We start from the raw sequence: 16,691 nt of genomic DNA, 5'->3' as shown, positions 1-16,691 counted from the left end.
TAGATTGAATAGCCCTTTTCTTTCCTTGAAGTACTGAACCTAATAGTTTATGTGCCTTTTGATGTTAGGAGGGAACTCTTGTTATATCTACACAATTTATTATCATTTTTGAAGTACTGAAGATATAGTGGGCCTCAAAGTAAGATTCATGCCCAATCAATATATACGTTAGAAATGGTATATCAAGAAACTTGAAGAAATCTGAAATTAAAACTCAAATCCAAGTCAAGTTCAAGTCAAGTTCAAGTCGAAATCAAGAACCAAGCAAATTAAATCTAAAAAGTGGATCAAGACAAAGAAGATGTGTGATATAATGCAATAGATCACTTGATAATGTAATCAAAGGGTAACCTTGGATTTTCTGTCCATAATAGAGCTTACCTCATTTACTGGACGAGTTCAGAAAAAAAAAATTAGGGGTTGCTCAAGCTAAGTTTTTTATAAACAAATTTTCCTAAAATTACTATTACAAATACACTATTTTTCACAAATTTAATTCGGCATAAAAATTATTTGCTCAAGCTTGGTTTGAGTTAAATATGAATTCTGAATCTGTAATAAAGGTATTGAGGCTGTCGTCTAAGTAGTGATTTCGTTAGAGCTTCCTCGTATGAAATTTGATCATGTGAAGGAAAAAAAGAGTGAAGTATTTTTAGTTGAAGTTTTTAAGTTTTCTTTTATTTATTTTATTTTTATTCTAAATTCTCTTTAGGTCATCTACATATTTCCATTTGTTTATAATGTTTAATCATTTTCTTACTTGATGGCAAGTAAGGTTCAAGATTGAGGAGATTTGATAGATGCAATTTTATGCATCTTTTTGGGTAGTTTTTATTAGCATTCAACATCATATTTTGTACATTTTCATGTCATTTGTTTAAATAATGTTCAGCTCACGTCTTTTATCATAATTTTCGTACTGCTAGCATTTTTGTGTCATTTTCAGATAAATGAAGTGGAGCTGTACTTTGGGAGTAGCTAGACACATGTTTGGAGCTTAAATGGGGCTAGAACTGAAGAAGGGTGCTAAGGAATAATAAGGAGTGCTTAAACTAAAGAATCGCATTTGAAACGAGCCATGAACCCAGATCTGCGATCACATTTTCAAAATATGTGATCACACTTTTGCCACGAAGTTTCTTAGGGTCGAAATAAGTCATCTGGAGGTCATTTGAGCAGAAAAGACCAAATATGTGATCGCATAAAGCATTTCTACGATCACATTTTCTTGTCGCAACTCTAGAAACTTCAAATTTGCCTTCGTACTTCATTCAAACACAATTCTGGAAGATTTTTGAAAAAATGTGATCGCATAAACCTATATTTACGATCGCATAAATGGCTCCCAATCCCAAAAACATCGAAAATAGCATCCTGCATCATTCATGGGAAAATCTGGAAAAAAAAAAAACATAAATTGTGCGATCGTATTTTCAGAATATGTGATCACATTTTTCGGTTTCTTTCCTTGGAATTTTTTGTCTCGCATATAAATACGACCCTCGTTATCAGATCCGGGGGTTAGAGGATTCTAAACGGCAAAATACCCTTCTGAAGACAATTTCTGATACCTTTCTGCGATTTCTGAAGATCTGAAGGCTGCGAATCATATCACACGTTTAGTTTATCTAGATTAATCAATAAATGTTTCTTTTTATCTAGTTTAGATTCGTTTTTAGCTATGTATGGCTAAACCTTAGTTTTTAGTTCTGCATAGACTAGTATTTTTCATGTGATTAGTTTTCAGATATGGTTTTTTGTGTTTCTATCTAAATTTTTCCATTTTGAGCTTAATGAATGTTTGATTTTTAATTCTTGTTAGTCTGATCACCTAGCTAGGGTTTTTATCATTCTTGTTAATTAGTTAATAGAATCTGTAATTGTTCTTGTCACTAGAATGTGTCTGATGCAAAAATGCATTGACCGTTAGGCTGTGTCTCTGAGGATTCAACTTTGTTTCCTTATGCTATATTTTTAGTGCAACCAACAGTGAAATTTTATTTCCTTAATACGTCCACGATAGCATGTTAACACGTCCATACCTGGAAGGTTCTAGAAGCCTTCCTTTTGTTCAACTTTTGAAGAATTACATCATAAGTCCTTGCACCTTTAATTAATCTAATTAATCCCAAAAATAATTCCAATTAATTTCTGATTAATTATTAATTAAACAATATTATTTATAATTAATATATTAATCTCATAATATATTAACGAATCATTTATTGCTAGGTATTAATCTTATAATAAACCAATAAATCAACATCTCTCTCCAAAAATCATTCTACACAACTACTAGTTCTAAGGGCAACCCAAAAAGGACTTTGCTTTTATTTACAACTTTATACAAATTTAGTTATGATCTTAGACACCTTAATCCAACATAGTGAGCACTTTGCTCTCGGTTTTGGCAACCAAAGAAGATAAGAGAAAATATCCAAAAACTAACTATTTTTTACTACTTACTCTTCTTTATATACTCTCATGCATGGGTGAGGTCCATACCTTCATTAAATGCAATAATAAGGCTCGTAAGAAAGCATACATGTAACAAAAGTCAAAACAAGCAAACCTCTCATTCTATCAAGCAACATATGGTTTTGGTACAAGGATCAGAGAGTTTGTGTCTTCTTCACTCAAGTTTGGGGTAATTTGTGTGTTTGGTCCCTAACTTATTTTTTTAACTCGGAAGGTCCCTACTGTTTGTTTTTGTTACGCGCTTGGTCCCAACTATTTGTTTTTGTTACACGTTTGGTCCCTGTCTTACCTAAAACGATTATTATTTAAATAGGAAAAAATGATGGGGTGGGTAAGGTAAGGTGAGAGAGGTGGGGTTGGGGTGTGTTTATTTAAATAAATTAAAAAATCAAGGGCAAAATAGTCTTTTTATGTATGACAGGGACCAATCGCATAACAAAAACAAACAATAGGGACATTCCGAGTTAAAAAAAATAAATTAGGGACCAAATGCGCAAGTTACCCAAAACCATAGGGACCATTCGTGTAATTTACTCTTGTAGATTAATCTAAATACATTAAAATAAACACATAACCATAAGTTTTAGTGTTTTATATCAATCCATATACGTCAAAAAGAAAATAAAGTATAATATCATAACGAAATATAGTTTTAATTGAATACAACACATCAATAAAACTTTATAGCATTTACAATATATTTTTATTTAGAGAAAACTAAATAGATATGAAAAAATAATCACCAAAGTTTATTATGTAAATTATTCTTTTTCATGTGTTTTTATTCGGTTTAACCGGTTTATTTTGACCAGTTCAACCAGCTTTTTCTAAAACCGGCTGTTTTAATCTGATTCAAAAATCAATGTAAAACCGGTAATAACTGAACCGTTCCCTCCCCGGTTTCTGATCCAACCGGTTCGACCGACCAGATCAAACCGGTTTTAAAACATTCGTCATTAGTGGCATACCAAGAAATCCCCACGATATGAGTTTGAATTGTAACTTAATTAATATCCCGTACGTGTTAGTCGATGATTTTTCATTTAATTATTTATTTATTTGAACCGAGAATTATATTAGAAAGGAGGCCCTAGCAAGATGCTAGGGACCAAAAACATACATTTTACTAAATCGTAGGTTAACAGGTTCTTAAATTAAATAATAATTAATGATATCCATTTGATAAGGACGACTGAAACTAGATGATAATAAATGACAAATATTGATGATATTGTTATGCGAATAGTTGTTTCTATTTATTTGATTAAATTTTATTATTTGAATTTATATTATAAGGTTCAATTCATTAACTCAAGTTAGGTAGTGTTTGTTTTTTTGTGTGCAGATCAGCGTAGCCTTTTCTGTCTGTGCTGTACAGACATTAGCTTTCGCATACTGTTTGATTTTTTTGAAGACTGCAGACATAAAAGTGTATCCGCATTCTTTTTTTGATGCAGATGTGGATCATAATCTTCTAACATCTTCAGACACCTTTTAGTACAAAAAAACATATATATATATATATATATATATATATATATATATATATATATATATATATATATATATATATATATATATATATATATATATATCTTTATTTTTTTCAAGTTTTTTTTTTTTCAACTTTATTAATGATAAAAAATTTGAAAAAAAAAATTACAAAAAGTAAAAAAAATGTTCGACGATACAAACATAATATTTTTGACAAATTTATAAATAAAGATTTATTACAGTAATAGTCGTTGAAGTTGTTTATATAAATATGAAAAAAAATCATAATATATTCTTATATTTTTTTGCCAAATTTTGTAAAACATTATTTAATACAGTATCATCAATTTCTCGAGAAAATATTTATGGTACGTTTTTAATGGATTTAATTGAAAAAATTGAAGTTTATTTTCATCAATTTATGTATCAAATTATTTTATCACTAATTATAATATTTAGTTATAACTTTGTAACCAAAGTTGTTGATTTTTATCAAATATATACGTTAATTGATACCATTTTTATTTTTATTTTTTATACAATAATACATAAAAGTTAATCTAGATTCGTTAATTATTTATAACAAAGTCATAAAAATATTAAAAATCACTTTGGAGTTTAAAAAAAATCAGTTTATTTAGATTTCAGTTTATTTTATTAGCCCGCAGATGTTAAAAAAACAAACAGTTTTTTTTTTTTTTTTTTCCAGACTGTAGACGTTTGGTCTACCTCTTCTACTGCAGAGGTCTACAGATGTGGTCCGTAGACTGCATATATTTTTCCTCAGAAAAAACAAATAACACCTTAGTAATTAGGTTGTTTTTTAATTATTTAATTTTTGTATATGATCACATATATTTAGGATTATGAAACAAATGGTTATTTGTTATTCTTCATTTTTAATTTTTAATCAAAAGAACAAAATATTCATTTATTATAAATATTAACAAAAACCAACTTCTCATACTTTGTATTATAAGTTTGTAACCTTTTTATTTTATTTTGTAAAATTATATTTTCTATTTTTCTGTTTCTAAAATATTACTTTCATCATTTCACCTTCAATTTTATAAGTTGTTATTTTTTCTACACACTTACAACTTTTGTATTTTGTAAAATGATATTTTCTATCCATTTACTTTTTAAAATATTACTTTCATCCCTCCACCTTAAACTTGTCAATTGTCACTTTTACCCATTCGTTTTCCAAACTTTCATATATATATCCACCATCCCCATTGTACATATATAATATGATTTTCCCTATTATATTTTACTAATACGTAAAATCACGTAAAAATTCGTGGAAAAGCACGGACACAAATACTATTTTAGATATATACATTATATTCACCCTTAGAGAGAAACAATATGTATATTATCACTTTATACATACAAATATTGTTTTCCATTCACCATGCTTTATCAATTATGAACTTAATAGAAAAAAAAAACACGACCTTCGTTTTACATTTTGAACTAACAAACATAGTTTGAGATTAGGAAACATAAATATAAGCGAATCTAACAAAATGTCATGATCTAGAATCTCCAATCCGTAATTCACCAATCTAGGGCTCATATATTTCTCGAATCACTTTCGAAGTTCAAATCAAGCAGTAGGGGAGGAAATTGATGGTAGCTTGATGAAATAGAGATAAAACATAAGTTAGAAACACAAACAAGCATGTAGATCAACAAAGGATTACAAATTTGAGGAAAATTCAAACCATTGCAACTTAGAAAAAAAAAACGCTTGGAAAGTATACCTCTAATTGCTTTTAGGTGATATAACTTAGATTATTTAATTGCATTTCAAAATTTCTTTCAAGCATGAAATAACAATATTTTTCTTCCCCAAGCTTTCTTAAAGACGGAGGGAAGAAGAGAGCTTATATTTAATTTCTGGTCATTTAACACAAATAACCCATTAACTTCTATTCCATTTCATACGACCACTAATAGAGTCCAACCCGAACTATCTTATGTAGTTTTCCAAACTAACCCTCGTCACCAATTTCTTAATGTTTTAGTTTCCAAACTAAATCAAAGCGGGGTGATTGGTGAAACTAAGTTTGTCAAACTTGACAAATTTGGTCCCTCAAACATAAGTTTTCTTTATAAACATAAACTAACTTTCTAAAAAGACATCTGATCCCTGTGGTTTCCTAAAATCTGAAGTTTAGTACCCGTGGTTTAGAAACATCATAGATGCTCCTTGTGCTTTCAAAACTTTTGACGATTGGTCCTTATTGCTAACTCCGTTAAGTTTTATAGTTAACTGAAGGGTATTTTCGTCATTTCACACCACATGGACCATTTATGATCTTTTCAATTTTTTTTAAAAAAGAAAAAACTAAATATAATTATTTAATATATAATCTCTCTCTCTCTCTCTCTCTCTCTCTCTCTCTATATATATATATATATATATATATATATATATATATATATATATATATATATATATATATATATATATATATATATACAAAAATCAAGATGTAAATCCTACACCTCTCTTTATCCCATCGCCAACAAAAGAAAAACGACCACCATTGGTGCTCATGACCTTCCACCATGTCTGTCCAACACAGATCCGCCGACGGCGAACCAGATAACCCTCTTATTATCACTTGTCCATTATCTTTCCTCGTTCTCTTTTTTTCCTGTCGAGACTTAGTCGTTTTCCTCAACTCGGAAACCCACTGCATTCTTCATTCGTCAGAGTGATGGAATCTAGAGTTTTTTATGCATGAGCCATCGGTTTCCTTTGTTTCATCTCTTTTAAATTGATCTCTGTGTTATTACTATATCGGTAGAGGCGGGTTTAATGAACAATAAAGCCCAATCTCTTTCCATCTCTATCACCCTCATTGAAAGAATAATGAACTGGATACTATATGATTTTGTTCTCTCCGATAAACAGTGTGGTTTAGGGATTTTTATGATCTGGGATTTCTTCTCTGCTCAAAATTTCTATGTGTATGTGTCTCGCACATCACAGAAACAGGGAAATCGAACCCCTTTTTCTTTCTTTGCTCAAAATTTCACAAAGCTGCCCCATTTTTTCTTTAATCGCCGATGAGAAATTAGGAACAAGGGCAAAAAGGGGCTACACTCTTTTTCTTTTTCTCATACAAGTCTCGTATATGATTTTTTTTGTTAATCCAATCAAAATCAAATGCGAATTTGATATCAATGGGTTTGTAATCGGGGTCAACAGTCCAGATTGGGAAAGCACTCATGAAGTTGCTTCACAGACATTTCCTAATGTTTCAGCTTAAATGGGTTTACACACCCCTTTTGTGTTTTTCACTATGTATGAGTGTGTGTTTTTCAATTTTCCAATGTGTGTATTGAACCCCAATCGTTAGTTTCTTTTTTGTATGCCCTTCCTCCATGTATAAGGTTACAAAGCCACATTTTACTGTGCAGCTGATTCCATGGAAAGAGAAACTAGAAAATGAAATTAAAATTTTCAAAGTTTGGAGAAACTATAGAGCATGGAGAAGAGATAAGAAGAGGGTTATTGAATATATTTTTAAATAATTATATTTATTTTTTTCTTTTTTAAAAAAATAACTGAAAACATCATAAATGGTCCCTATGTTGTGGAATGATAAAAATGCCCTTCAGTTAACGGACAAAACTTAACGGAGTTAGCAATATGGACCAATCGTCAAAAGTTTTGAAAACACAGGGACCATCTATGATGTTTCTAAACCATGGGTACTAAATTTCAGATTTTGGGAAACCATAATGACCATTTATGATGTTTTTTCTTCTAACAATCTTGAAACCATTAAATTCACTAATATTACTTTATTATATTAATCTGTGTAATTTAATTTGTTTCAATTAAATTTAATTATCTATACTTAACTTAATCTTCCAAAAAATTATGTTTACCAAAAATGATAAAAATTCTAACTCTAAAACACGAGTATAACATATTTTTTATAAAAAACAAATATTATAAATGACTTTATTCCACATGAAATATGTCCACTCAAAGAGAATTTTTAATAACATTTTGGTATAACATCTTATAAGAATGCTACTAGGTACCCATTGAAAGAGCAAAATTGTGCATTTTAAACAAAGGGAAAATGATTTACAAGCCCAACGAAGTTTTCAAACTGTTCAAAAAACCTCAATTATGTTTTGTCTATCCAAAAAAACCCAACGAACTTAACATTTTGTCTAAAAAGCCCAACTAAGTTACACTTTCTTGAAAGTCAAATAAGAGAAATAGATGACGTGGCTTATTACCGTATCGGGAAAATAACTTGTTAGACCAACAAAGTTTCCAAAACGTTTAAAAAATTCCAATCATGTTTTGATTGTTCAAAAAAAACCCCCCCAATGAACTTAAACAAAACAAAATTGGGATTTTTTGAATGGTTTGAAACTTTGTTGGACTTTTTAGACAAAAAGTTAAGTTCGTTGAGTTTTTTTGAACAGAAAAAACATGATTGAGATTTTTTGAATGGTTTGGAAAGTTTGTTGGGCTTTTAAGTCATTTTCCCTTTAAACAAAAATGAAGGACTTGTGAGTTGGATCATTATAAAAACTATCTGACCGTACCAAATCTGTCTCAATTATAATAGTAAATTCTATAGAGGTTGCCATTGCTACCTTTAATTGATGGATACTATGAACAAGAGTAGGTGTGTAAATTCACCTTTGAATGTTGGTTGCATCAAGGATCATAATTCGAAGCCTATGGTAACCACCTTTCACGTAAAGTATATTGCACATATTAGTAACAAAAAGAAAACATGTTGTTATTTTCCGTATTTTGACACTTTATTTCTTGTTTTTTGTAGGTGCTATTTGATATGTTTCAAACGAATTCTAGATGAAAATGTTGCAAAGTAGCAATATAATTTCATTTGTATGTGTATTATAACATTCAACTTACGTTTTTTTTTTCATACTTCATGTTTTCTTACCAACACATTGTACTATGAAACTCGAACCAATAATGACATTGTATTATCAATTTCTTCTGATTAAAGCTAAACAACCTAAAATGTACATATTAGTCTATAAGTAAATTACCTTTCATGGGTTATGCTTAATATAACCCTCAAATGTACCTATTACTCTATTATAAGCATAAGCAGTTGGTATATATGTTTCATAATTCAAAAATGATGGTTTAATGCTTGTGATAATAAAGTAAATTATTTATCTGTATATTATAACAATTTATTTCCAGTTTTAGGTTACTGTATTAGAAATCTCAAAGGCCATTTTTCACAACAAAAGAAAGTTTGATATTGTAATTTTTATTTGCAAAATGATACAAAATAGTAATGTCCTAGAAAATTTTGTAGGTCCGACTTGCAAAATTCTCCACAAAATACTAAGGTTGCGTTTAGTTACAGAAAAACACTTTTCATTTTCGTTTTTTGTTTTTCCTTTTCGATTTTCGTTTTCCGTTTTCATTTTTCATTGAAATTTTTTGAAAACGCGTTTAGTTAAACTTATTCATTTTTCATTTTCAGTTTTAGAAAATTAGAAAACGTGTTTAGATGTGTATTTTTCTATCGGTTTTCATTTTTAGAAAAAACGGTAGCGGTGGTAGGGTATGGGTGGGGGCGGTGACGGTAGCGGGTCGACGGCGGTGGTGGTGATGACATGCGATGGTGGTGGCGGTGACAATTGTGTCAGTGGTGGTGATGTCGACGACAACGATGGTGGTGGTGCTAGTGACGGGTTAGTGGTGGTGGTGGTGGCGATGGTAGATCGGTGATTGCCGTGGTGGTGTTGGGTGAGTGGGGGTAGGTGTAGGTTTGTGTGTGTGTGGGTGTGTGTGTTTGTGAGGGTGGGGGTGGGGGTGGGGGTGGGTGAGTGTTTGTGTGTGTGTGGGTGGGTATGTATGTGTGTGTGTGCAGGTGTGTATGTGCGGGTATGTGTGTGTGTGTATAGGTGGGTATGTATGTGTGTGTGTTTGTGGGTAGGTGAGTGTGAGGGTGGGTATGTATGTGTGTGTTTGTGGGTGGGTATGTATGTGTATGTGTATGTGTGTGTGCGTGTTTGTGGGTTGCTGTGTGTGTGGGTATGTATGTGTGTATGTGTGTGTGTTTGTGGGTGGGTGTGTGTGTGTGTGGGTGAGTATGTGTGTGTGTGGGTTGGTGTGTGTGTGTGTGCGGGTGGGTGGGTGGGTGGGTATGTATGTGTGTGTGTGGGGGGGTGAGTATGTATGTATGTGTGTGTGGGTTGGTGTGTGTGTGTGTGTGAGTTGGTATGTATGTGTGTGTGTGTTTGTCGGTTGGTGTGTGTGTGGGGGTGGGTATGTATATGTGTGTGGGTGGGTGGGGGGTGTTAAGGTGAGGGTAGGTAGAGGTGGATGGGGTGAAGTGGGTGTGTGTTGATAGAAAAATTTTGAAATTAGAAAAATATGGAAAACAAGGATTATCAGTTTTCCAAAAATTTCCAACTTCTTTGTAATTTTAGAAAACGGAAAATTTTCATTTTCCGTGAAAAATTTTAAAAAATAGACGAACTAAACGCGTTTTCAAAATTTTCATTTTTCTTGGAAATTTTTTCTGAAAAACAGCTCATTTTTCCACAACTAAACGCACCCTAAAATATCCCATTTTCAATTAAAAAAAGAGAGATATCATGCTTTTTTTTGTAATGAAAAAGGTCTTAGAAGATCATACCACAAATAAAACTAAAAAAAAACTTTTTTTGTAGGATTTTAATATTGTTCAGAGAATTTTACATAAAATTCTTTTAAGATTTTTTTTGTCATTTTCTAAGTTAAAAACTACGGTCCAAACTTTGTTTAGTTGTGAAAATGGTTTTAAAGATATCCAACAAAAAAACTTCATAAATATTGTTTTATTTTTTCAAAACCTGTGATTGTAAAAAAATTAGATGTTTTTTTAAATGATGTAGTTTTGATGATGATATTACCACATCATTATTTCATAGATAACATATCAATTTTACAGATAAAATCTGAAAAATTGATAACTAGTTTGATGATTAAACTAATTTTGATTATTTTTTAATAAATAATTAATAATATTAGACATATTGCTTTTTTATAATTTATATCTACATATTACTTTTTATTAAACTATTAATTTTTATAATTATTTTTGGAAATTAAGTTATAGTTAGGTGAAATTGTAATAAATGATTAGATCTTTTAAAATGTGCATTATTTAACTAGTCCCATCCTCCACCCCATATTTGACAATTTTACTGGGGTACAAACGTAATTTTCACCGAACACACGCATCTCTCCGCCTATTTCTACGTTTCCCTCCCCATGCTCCTCTAGACTCCTACGATCTCTCCTCGCCGGCGACAACCAGAGAGAGGTGGACGACCATCATCAAACGCTGTCGTATAAACAATTCTATACCAATGGACGCAAATTCAGCAGAATTTGAAGCGATTTTGAAGGAAATAGAGCGTGCTAATAGCAGTAGCACAAGCTACACCAAAAACGACGATCAAGAATGGAAAACAGTATCGTATAAGAAATCAAGACGTAAACCCACTAATAAAGCTCCTGAAAATTACCCCGATCACGGCTCCGGAAACGGTAACGTTTTCCGGTCGATCGAACAACAATCGGAGGATCGTCGACGAAGAGTAGTTGAATCTCAAAAGGCTGCCGCCGCTGCCATTGATGCAGCAGCTGATGATGCTCCTCTCCGCGCCGGAGATGATGGCGATGAAGACGGCAGTGATGTGGATAACTTGGCCGGACGTGAGAGCGGGAAGGGGGAGGTGAAGAAGAGTAAACCTAAGAAATTGAAAAAACCTAAAGTTACTGTTGTGGAGGCTGCATCGAAGATTAATGATTCTGATCTGGCTGTTTTTCTTGTTGATATAACGGTAATTAAACATCCAATTTTGATCTGCTAGAACTAATGTATTTTCAATCGAATTGATTGGACCTGGAAAAAAGAAATTGAAATCTGATTTGCTGTTTTTGCAATAGGAATCGTATGAATCACAACCAGACATACGGCTAATGAGGTTCGCCGACTATTTTGGTCGAGCATTTGCTTCCGTGAACGCGTCTCAGTTCCCATGGATGAAAACTCTCAAGGAGGCTTCCGTCGAGAAGATGATTGATGTAAGAGCATCCTCTTCCTTTTTATCACTTTTCAATTTCACTTTTTAAGCTTATGACAGCCTACCTACTTTTGATGATCTAGAAGATTCTCCAAAGATTCATCATCGTACATTTGGATTTTTGTTTCTCTGTATACCAAGCTTTACTTTCCAGAGGGAATATCCTGCCTGATGATTATGAAACTCCTTTCTAGACTGATTTAGTTGACTTTTATGCAGATCCCTTTATCACATATTTCTGAAGATGTTTATAGGACATCAGCAGACTGGCTTAACCACCAACCTGTAGATGCTCTTGGATCCTTTGTTGTGTGGTCCTTAGATAACATACTCACAGACCTTGCTCTTCATCAAGGGGGTATCAAGGGTTCAAAGAAGGTGATTCAGCAAGCACCTTCAAAATCTCAGGTAAATGGTGTATGAAGTATGAACAATTGAGCTTTTCCTTGAAACATTGACTGATGTTTCATATTAATCAAGCATTATGCAATTATCACGACAGGTTGCCATATTTGTGGTTCTAGCAATGGTACTAAGGCGTAAGCCTGATGTTTTAATCAGCCTTCTTCCAATACTAAAAGAGGGTTCTAAATATCAAGGTCAAGATAAGCTTCCAGTCCTGTTGTGGACTATCACACAGGTAACTACTAATCAACTAATCTAGACATTTACTATCTTCTTGAAGATAACAATAAACATCAACAAGATTGGATTTTGTATAGGCTTCTCAAGGTGACCTGGTTGTGGGGCTTTTCATGTGGGTGCATTTGCTCTTACCAATAGTCAACAGTAAATCAGGTGGTAATCCACAATCCAGAGACCTTATTTTGCAGTTGGTTGAGAGGTAAGAAACATCATTTATACTTTACTTCCATTTAAGTATGCTTTTATTCTCTCACATATTTTATAAACATCATTTACACAAAGTACAAACAACATTTTCATTTGTAGGATTCTATCTTCTCCAAAAGCTCGTACAATTTTAGTCAATGGTGCTGTGAGAAAGGGGGAGCGTGTGGTCCCACCTTCAGCTCTTGAGCTTCTTATGAGAGCTACCTTCCCTTCTCCTTCATCTCGTGTCAAGGTACTTTTAGTTAATTTATAGCATCCTACTTTCGTTTCATTTTGTTACAGCATTTTATTTTCAGTTGTTTTTTCTTATCAAGACATGATAGTTACAATTCTTTTTCTTATTTGGACTTTATACTTTGAAAAATTTATCCAGTTATATTGCACAACATTGCTATATATGTTGTTATTTATTGCATATAAATGAGTAGAATTTAAAGTAATGAAAATGGATTTGGTATAACTTTGTAACAGGCAACTGACAGATTTGAAGCAGTGTATCCCCTTTTGAAGGAGGTTGCTCTTGCTGTTGCCCCTGGAAGTAAAGCTATGAAGCAACTTACACATCAATTGTTACCAATTGCTGCAAAAGCTGCTGCTCAAGGCAAGAAAAATTATTTATTTATTTATTTTATTGCTAATTGGTCAAATGGGTAAAAAATTAAAAATTTAGCTCAAAAGAAAACGCATTAAAAAGTCTCTCAAAGCACATTTACGTCTTTATAGTGTCCTAAATCGTGTTATTTCAAAAGTTGAATCGTTATATTATAATTATAGTGTTATATACTAATTATTTATGAAATTCAATGTAAATAAAAAACAAAAAAGTCTAATATTTAACGTCTGTTTACAGGCAACTCTGCTATGGCAAGTGAAGCTGGTGACATATTCCTATGGTGTTTGACTCAAAATCCAGACTGTTACAAGCAATGGGTAAAACTAAAATATTGAATGTGTCTTTTTGATATTTCTCATTACAAATACATGAAAGTAAATTGCTATTTCTTTGGGTCTCACTTAAAAAATTGAAAACAGGATGAGATTTATCTCGATAGCCTTGAAGCTAGTATCGTTGTTATAAGAAAGCTGTCTGATGAGTGGAAGATTTACTCTGTTAAGCATTCGAGTCTTGAACCTTTAAAATCAACCATGAAGAGCTTTAAAGATAAGGTAATCCTTCTTGTCTACATAAGTTATTATCTTTACGTCATGTTTCTCTTTAATAATATGTAAAAATATTTTAGAAAAACGACTCAAATTTTTGCTAATTTCTTGTCTCGTCACAGGATTGAACATGACAAAATTTCTACGGTTATTTTCAATGATCGAGGACGAGGAGGGCATTTTTGTCTTTTTACACAAACAACACATCGGGAGCGAGTCATGTCCTACCTTGTTCCGCCTTTTTGGATGGGACAAAAAAATTGTAATGTTTGTCTTATTGACACCTGTCTTAGTCTCATTCCAATGAATGTCAAACGCAGGAGTCACATGGGGCGTACACTGTTTGGCATTCATTGAACAGGGACTAAGATGACTGTTAATAAGACAAAAATTATAATTTTTTGATCCATCCAAAAAGGTGGAATAAGGTAAGACATGGACCCGCTCTCGATTTCTTGTCTGTGCAAAAAGACAAGAATGCCCTCCGTGTCCTCTATCATTGAAAATAGGTCTAGAAATTTTGTCATGTACAATCTGGTGATGAGACAAGTATTAGCAAAAATGTGTGTCGTTTTCTAAAATAATTTGTGTAAAAAATATGAAAACTAAAGTTTTGTCTCCTTGTGGCACTCACTATATAGAATGAGAAGGCATTAGCTAGTGGAAGTAGTGTCAGCGAAGCATTGGTGAAAGAGGCAGACAAGTATTCCAAGATGATACTATCCAAATTCTCACGTGGGAATCATTGCTTGAAGGCTACAGCATTCCTCACTATTACAATGGCTGTGGGTGTAGCCTTTATTATCAAAGACCCTACAGTCTGGAACTTGAGACAACTCGCGGATTTTGACTTGACTCGTACTTTTACTTCCCTCTCTCAATAAAGGCAGGGGCAGGGGTATAGAGGTAAATAGGTAAAGGTGAAGTTGACCTGATATAAAAATTAAAATAATTAAATGGGTAAATGGGCCCGTATTAGGACCCTGTATCCGGTTTACCAAGACATATATAGATATACAAGTATAAGGTATACCCAAAACTCGGCTTTTTTATACTGAATTTCTAAACATTTTATGAGTAGTCTTGTCTTGTTTGATTATTAATAAATTGAAAAAGAAAAAGAAAAAGAAATTAAAAGACCGAGCTGAGCTGGATTGGTTTGTCTTGTTTGATTATTTATGAAATAAATGAGGAAAAATATTAGTGCTTCGATTAGACTTTTGACTTTTGACTTGCTTTATTTTTTGTCTATGATAGTTTAAGTTATATGTGTTTTCTAGTTGGATTTAGTATTCAAAGCACTTATAAGACATTATCTTCTCTTTAATAAGTATATGCAAATAATGTCATTGAAATGCTAAGGTAATTCCTTAAACCAGAGGGTGTTAAACATTCTCACTGTCCACATTAGGACATTAATCTTCCATTAGAGATGGAGGCTTAGTGTTTGAGCCATTGTCAGTGTTATTGGTATTAGTTGATGCTGACATAATAACCACTTTGATATCAATTGTAGGTATATTAAGTGTAATATCTAAGTAATGATGGGGGATTGAATATAATAGTTTTAAAGTTTAAATAATAATTTCTTTTTATAAACATTTATGGTTAAAGCATAAAGTTGTTGTGGAACAACACTTGATGCGAAGGTTTGAGTTGGTTACCCGAAAACTATAACAGTATAACTCATTCACACAAACACCTATCAAAAAATTATATAGTGATTTTCTAATAAATGAATAGAGAATGTAAAGATCATGGGTGCAAGTGTGATGTCCTTGTTATCTATTTTCTAGTATGAATTAATAAAAATTCAAGGTTACTTGGTTATTTATAGTGAGGTAAAATGAAAAGGCATTTATTTATTATTTGAATTTTTTTTCTTTATATATATATATATATATATATATATATATATATATATATATATATATATATATATATATATATATATATATATATATATATATGCAAAAGTTCAACAAGGAACTAGTTTAAACTATACAACAAAAAACTATTATTTTTTCAAGTTTTAAATCTTATTATTTATCGAAAAATAAATTCTAAAAATACAAAAATTCCCAACTTTTTATCTTTTTTCCATTGATATTAAATTTGATAATTTTTTTATTACTTTTTTTATAAGTTCAAATTCACATTGTGAATCTATACTATAAATTATTAATTTTGTATAAATTCACTTTATGAATCAGCACAAATTCATAATGTGAATCTGGATAAATTTCACAGCATAGATTTCATACGGTAAGCCTACATAGATTCACAATGTAAATTTAAACGGTAAGCCTACATAGATTCACAATGTAAATTTAAACAGATTCTCAGTGTGAATCTTCATATAAAAGATTTAAGAAATTCATAACTTTTTATCCTTCATCAATTGATATCTAATTTAACAAAATTATATATATATATATATATATATATATATATATATATATATATATATATATATATATATATATATAATATAGTATAATATAATATAATATAATATTATATTATATTATTTTATCAAATTTGATATCAATTGATGGAGGATAAACAGTTATATATATATATATATATATATA

The 16,691-nt window shown here is 31.4% G+C and overlaps 1 protein-coding gene across 1 annotated transcript; it reads left to right on the top strand.

The window, feature by feature from the left end:
- Positions 1–11,193: 11,193 nt before the first annotated feature.
- On the top strand, positions 11,194–15,174 carry LOC145011259 (uncharacterized). Its single transcript, XM_078969943.1, has 10 exons — positions 11,194–11,841; positions 11,948–12,085; positions 12,304–12,492; positions 12,587–12,724; positions 12,807–12,928; positions 13,036–13,168; positions 13,408–13,537; positions 13,787–13,866; positions 13,969–14,103; positions 14,739–15,174. Exons 1-10 carry the CDS (start codon positions 11,365–11,367, stop codon positions 14,979–14,981), a joined length of 1,785 nt encoding a protein of 594 aa, XP_078826069.1. The 5' UTR covers positions 11,194–11,364; the 3' UTR covers positions 14,982–15,174.
- Positions 15,175–16,691: the final 1,517 nt, after the last annotated feature.

This window comes from Lactuca saligna, chromosome 8 (genome assembly GCF_052625555.1).
Source record: "Lactuca saligna cultivar CGN05327 chromosome 8, ASM5262555v1, whole genome shotgun sequence".
Lineage (NCBI taxonomy): Eukaryota > Viridiplantae > Streptophyta > Magnoliopsida > Asterales > Asteraceae > Lactuca > Lactuca saligna.
Note: the sequence above shows the minus strand (reverse complement) of the source record. Positions and strands in the feature narration are given on the sequence as shown.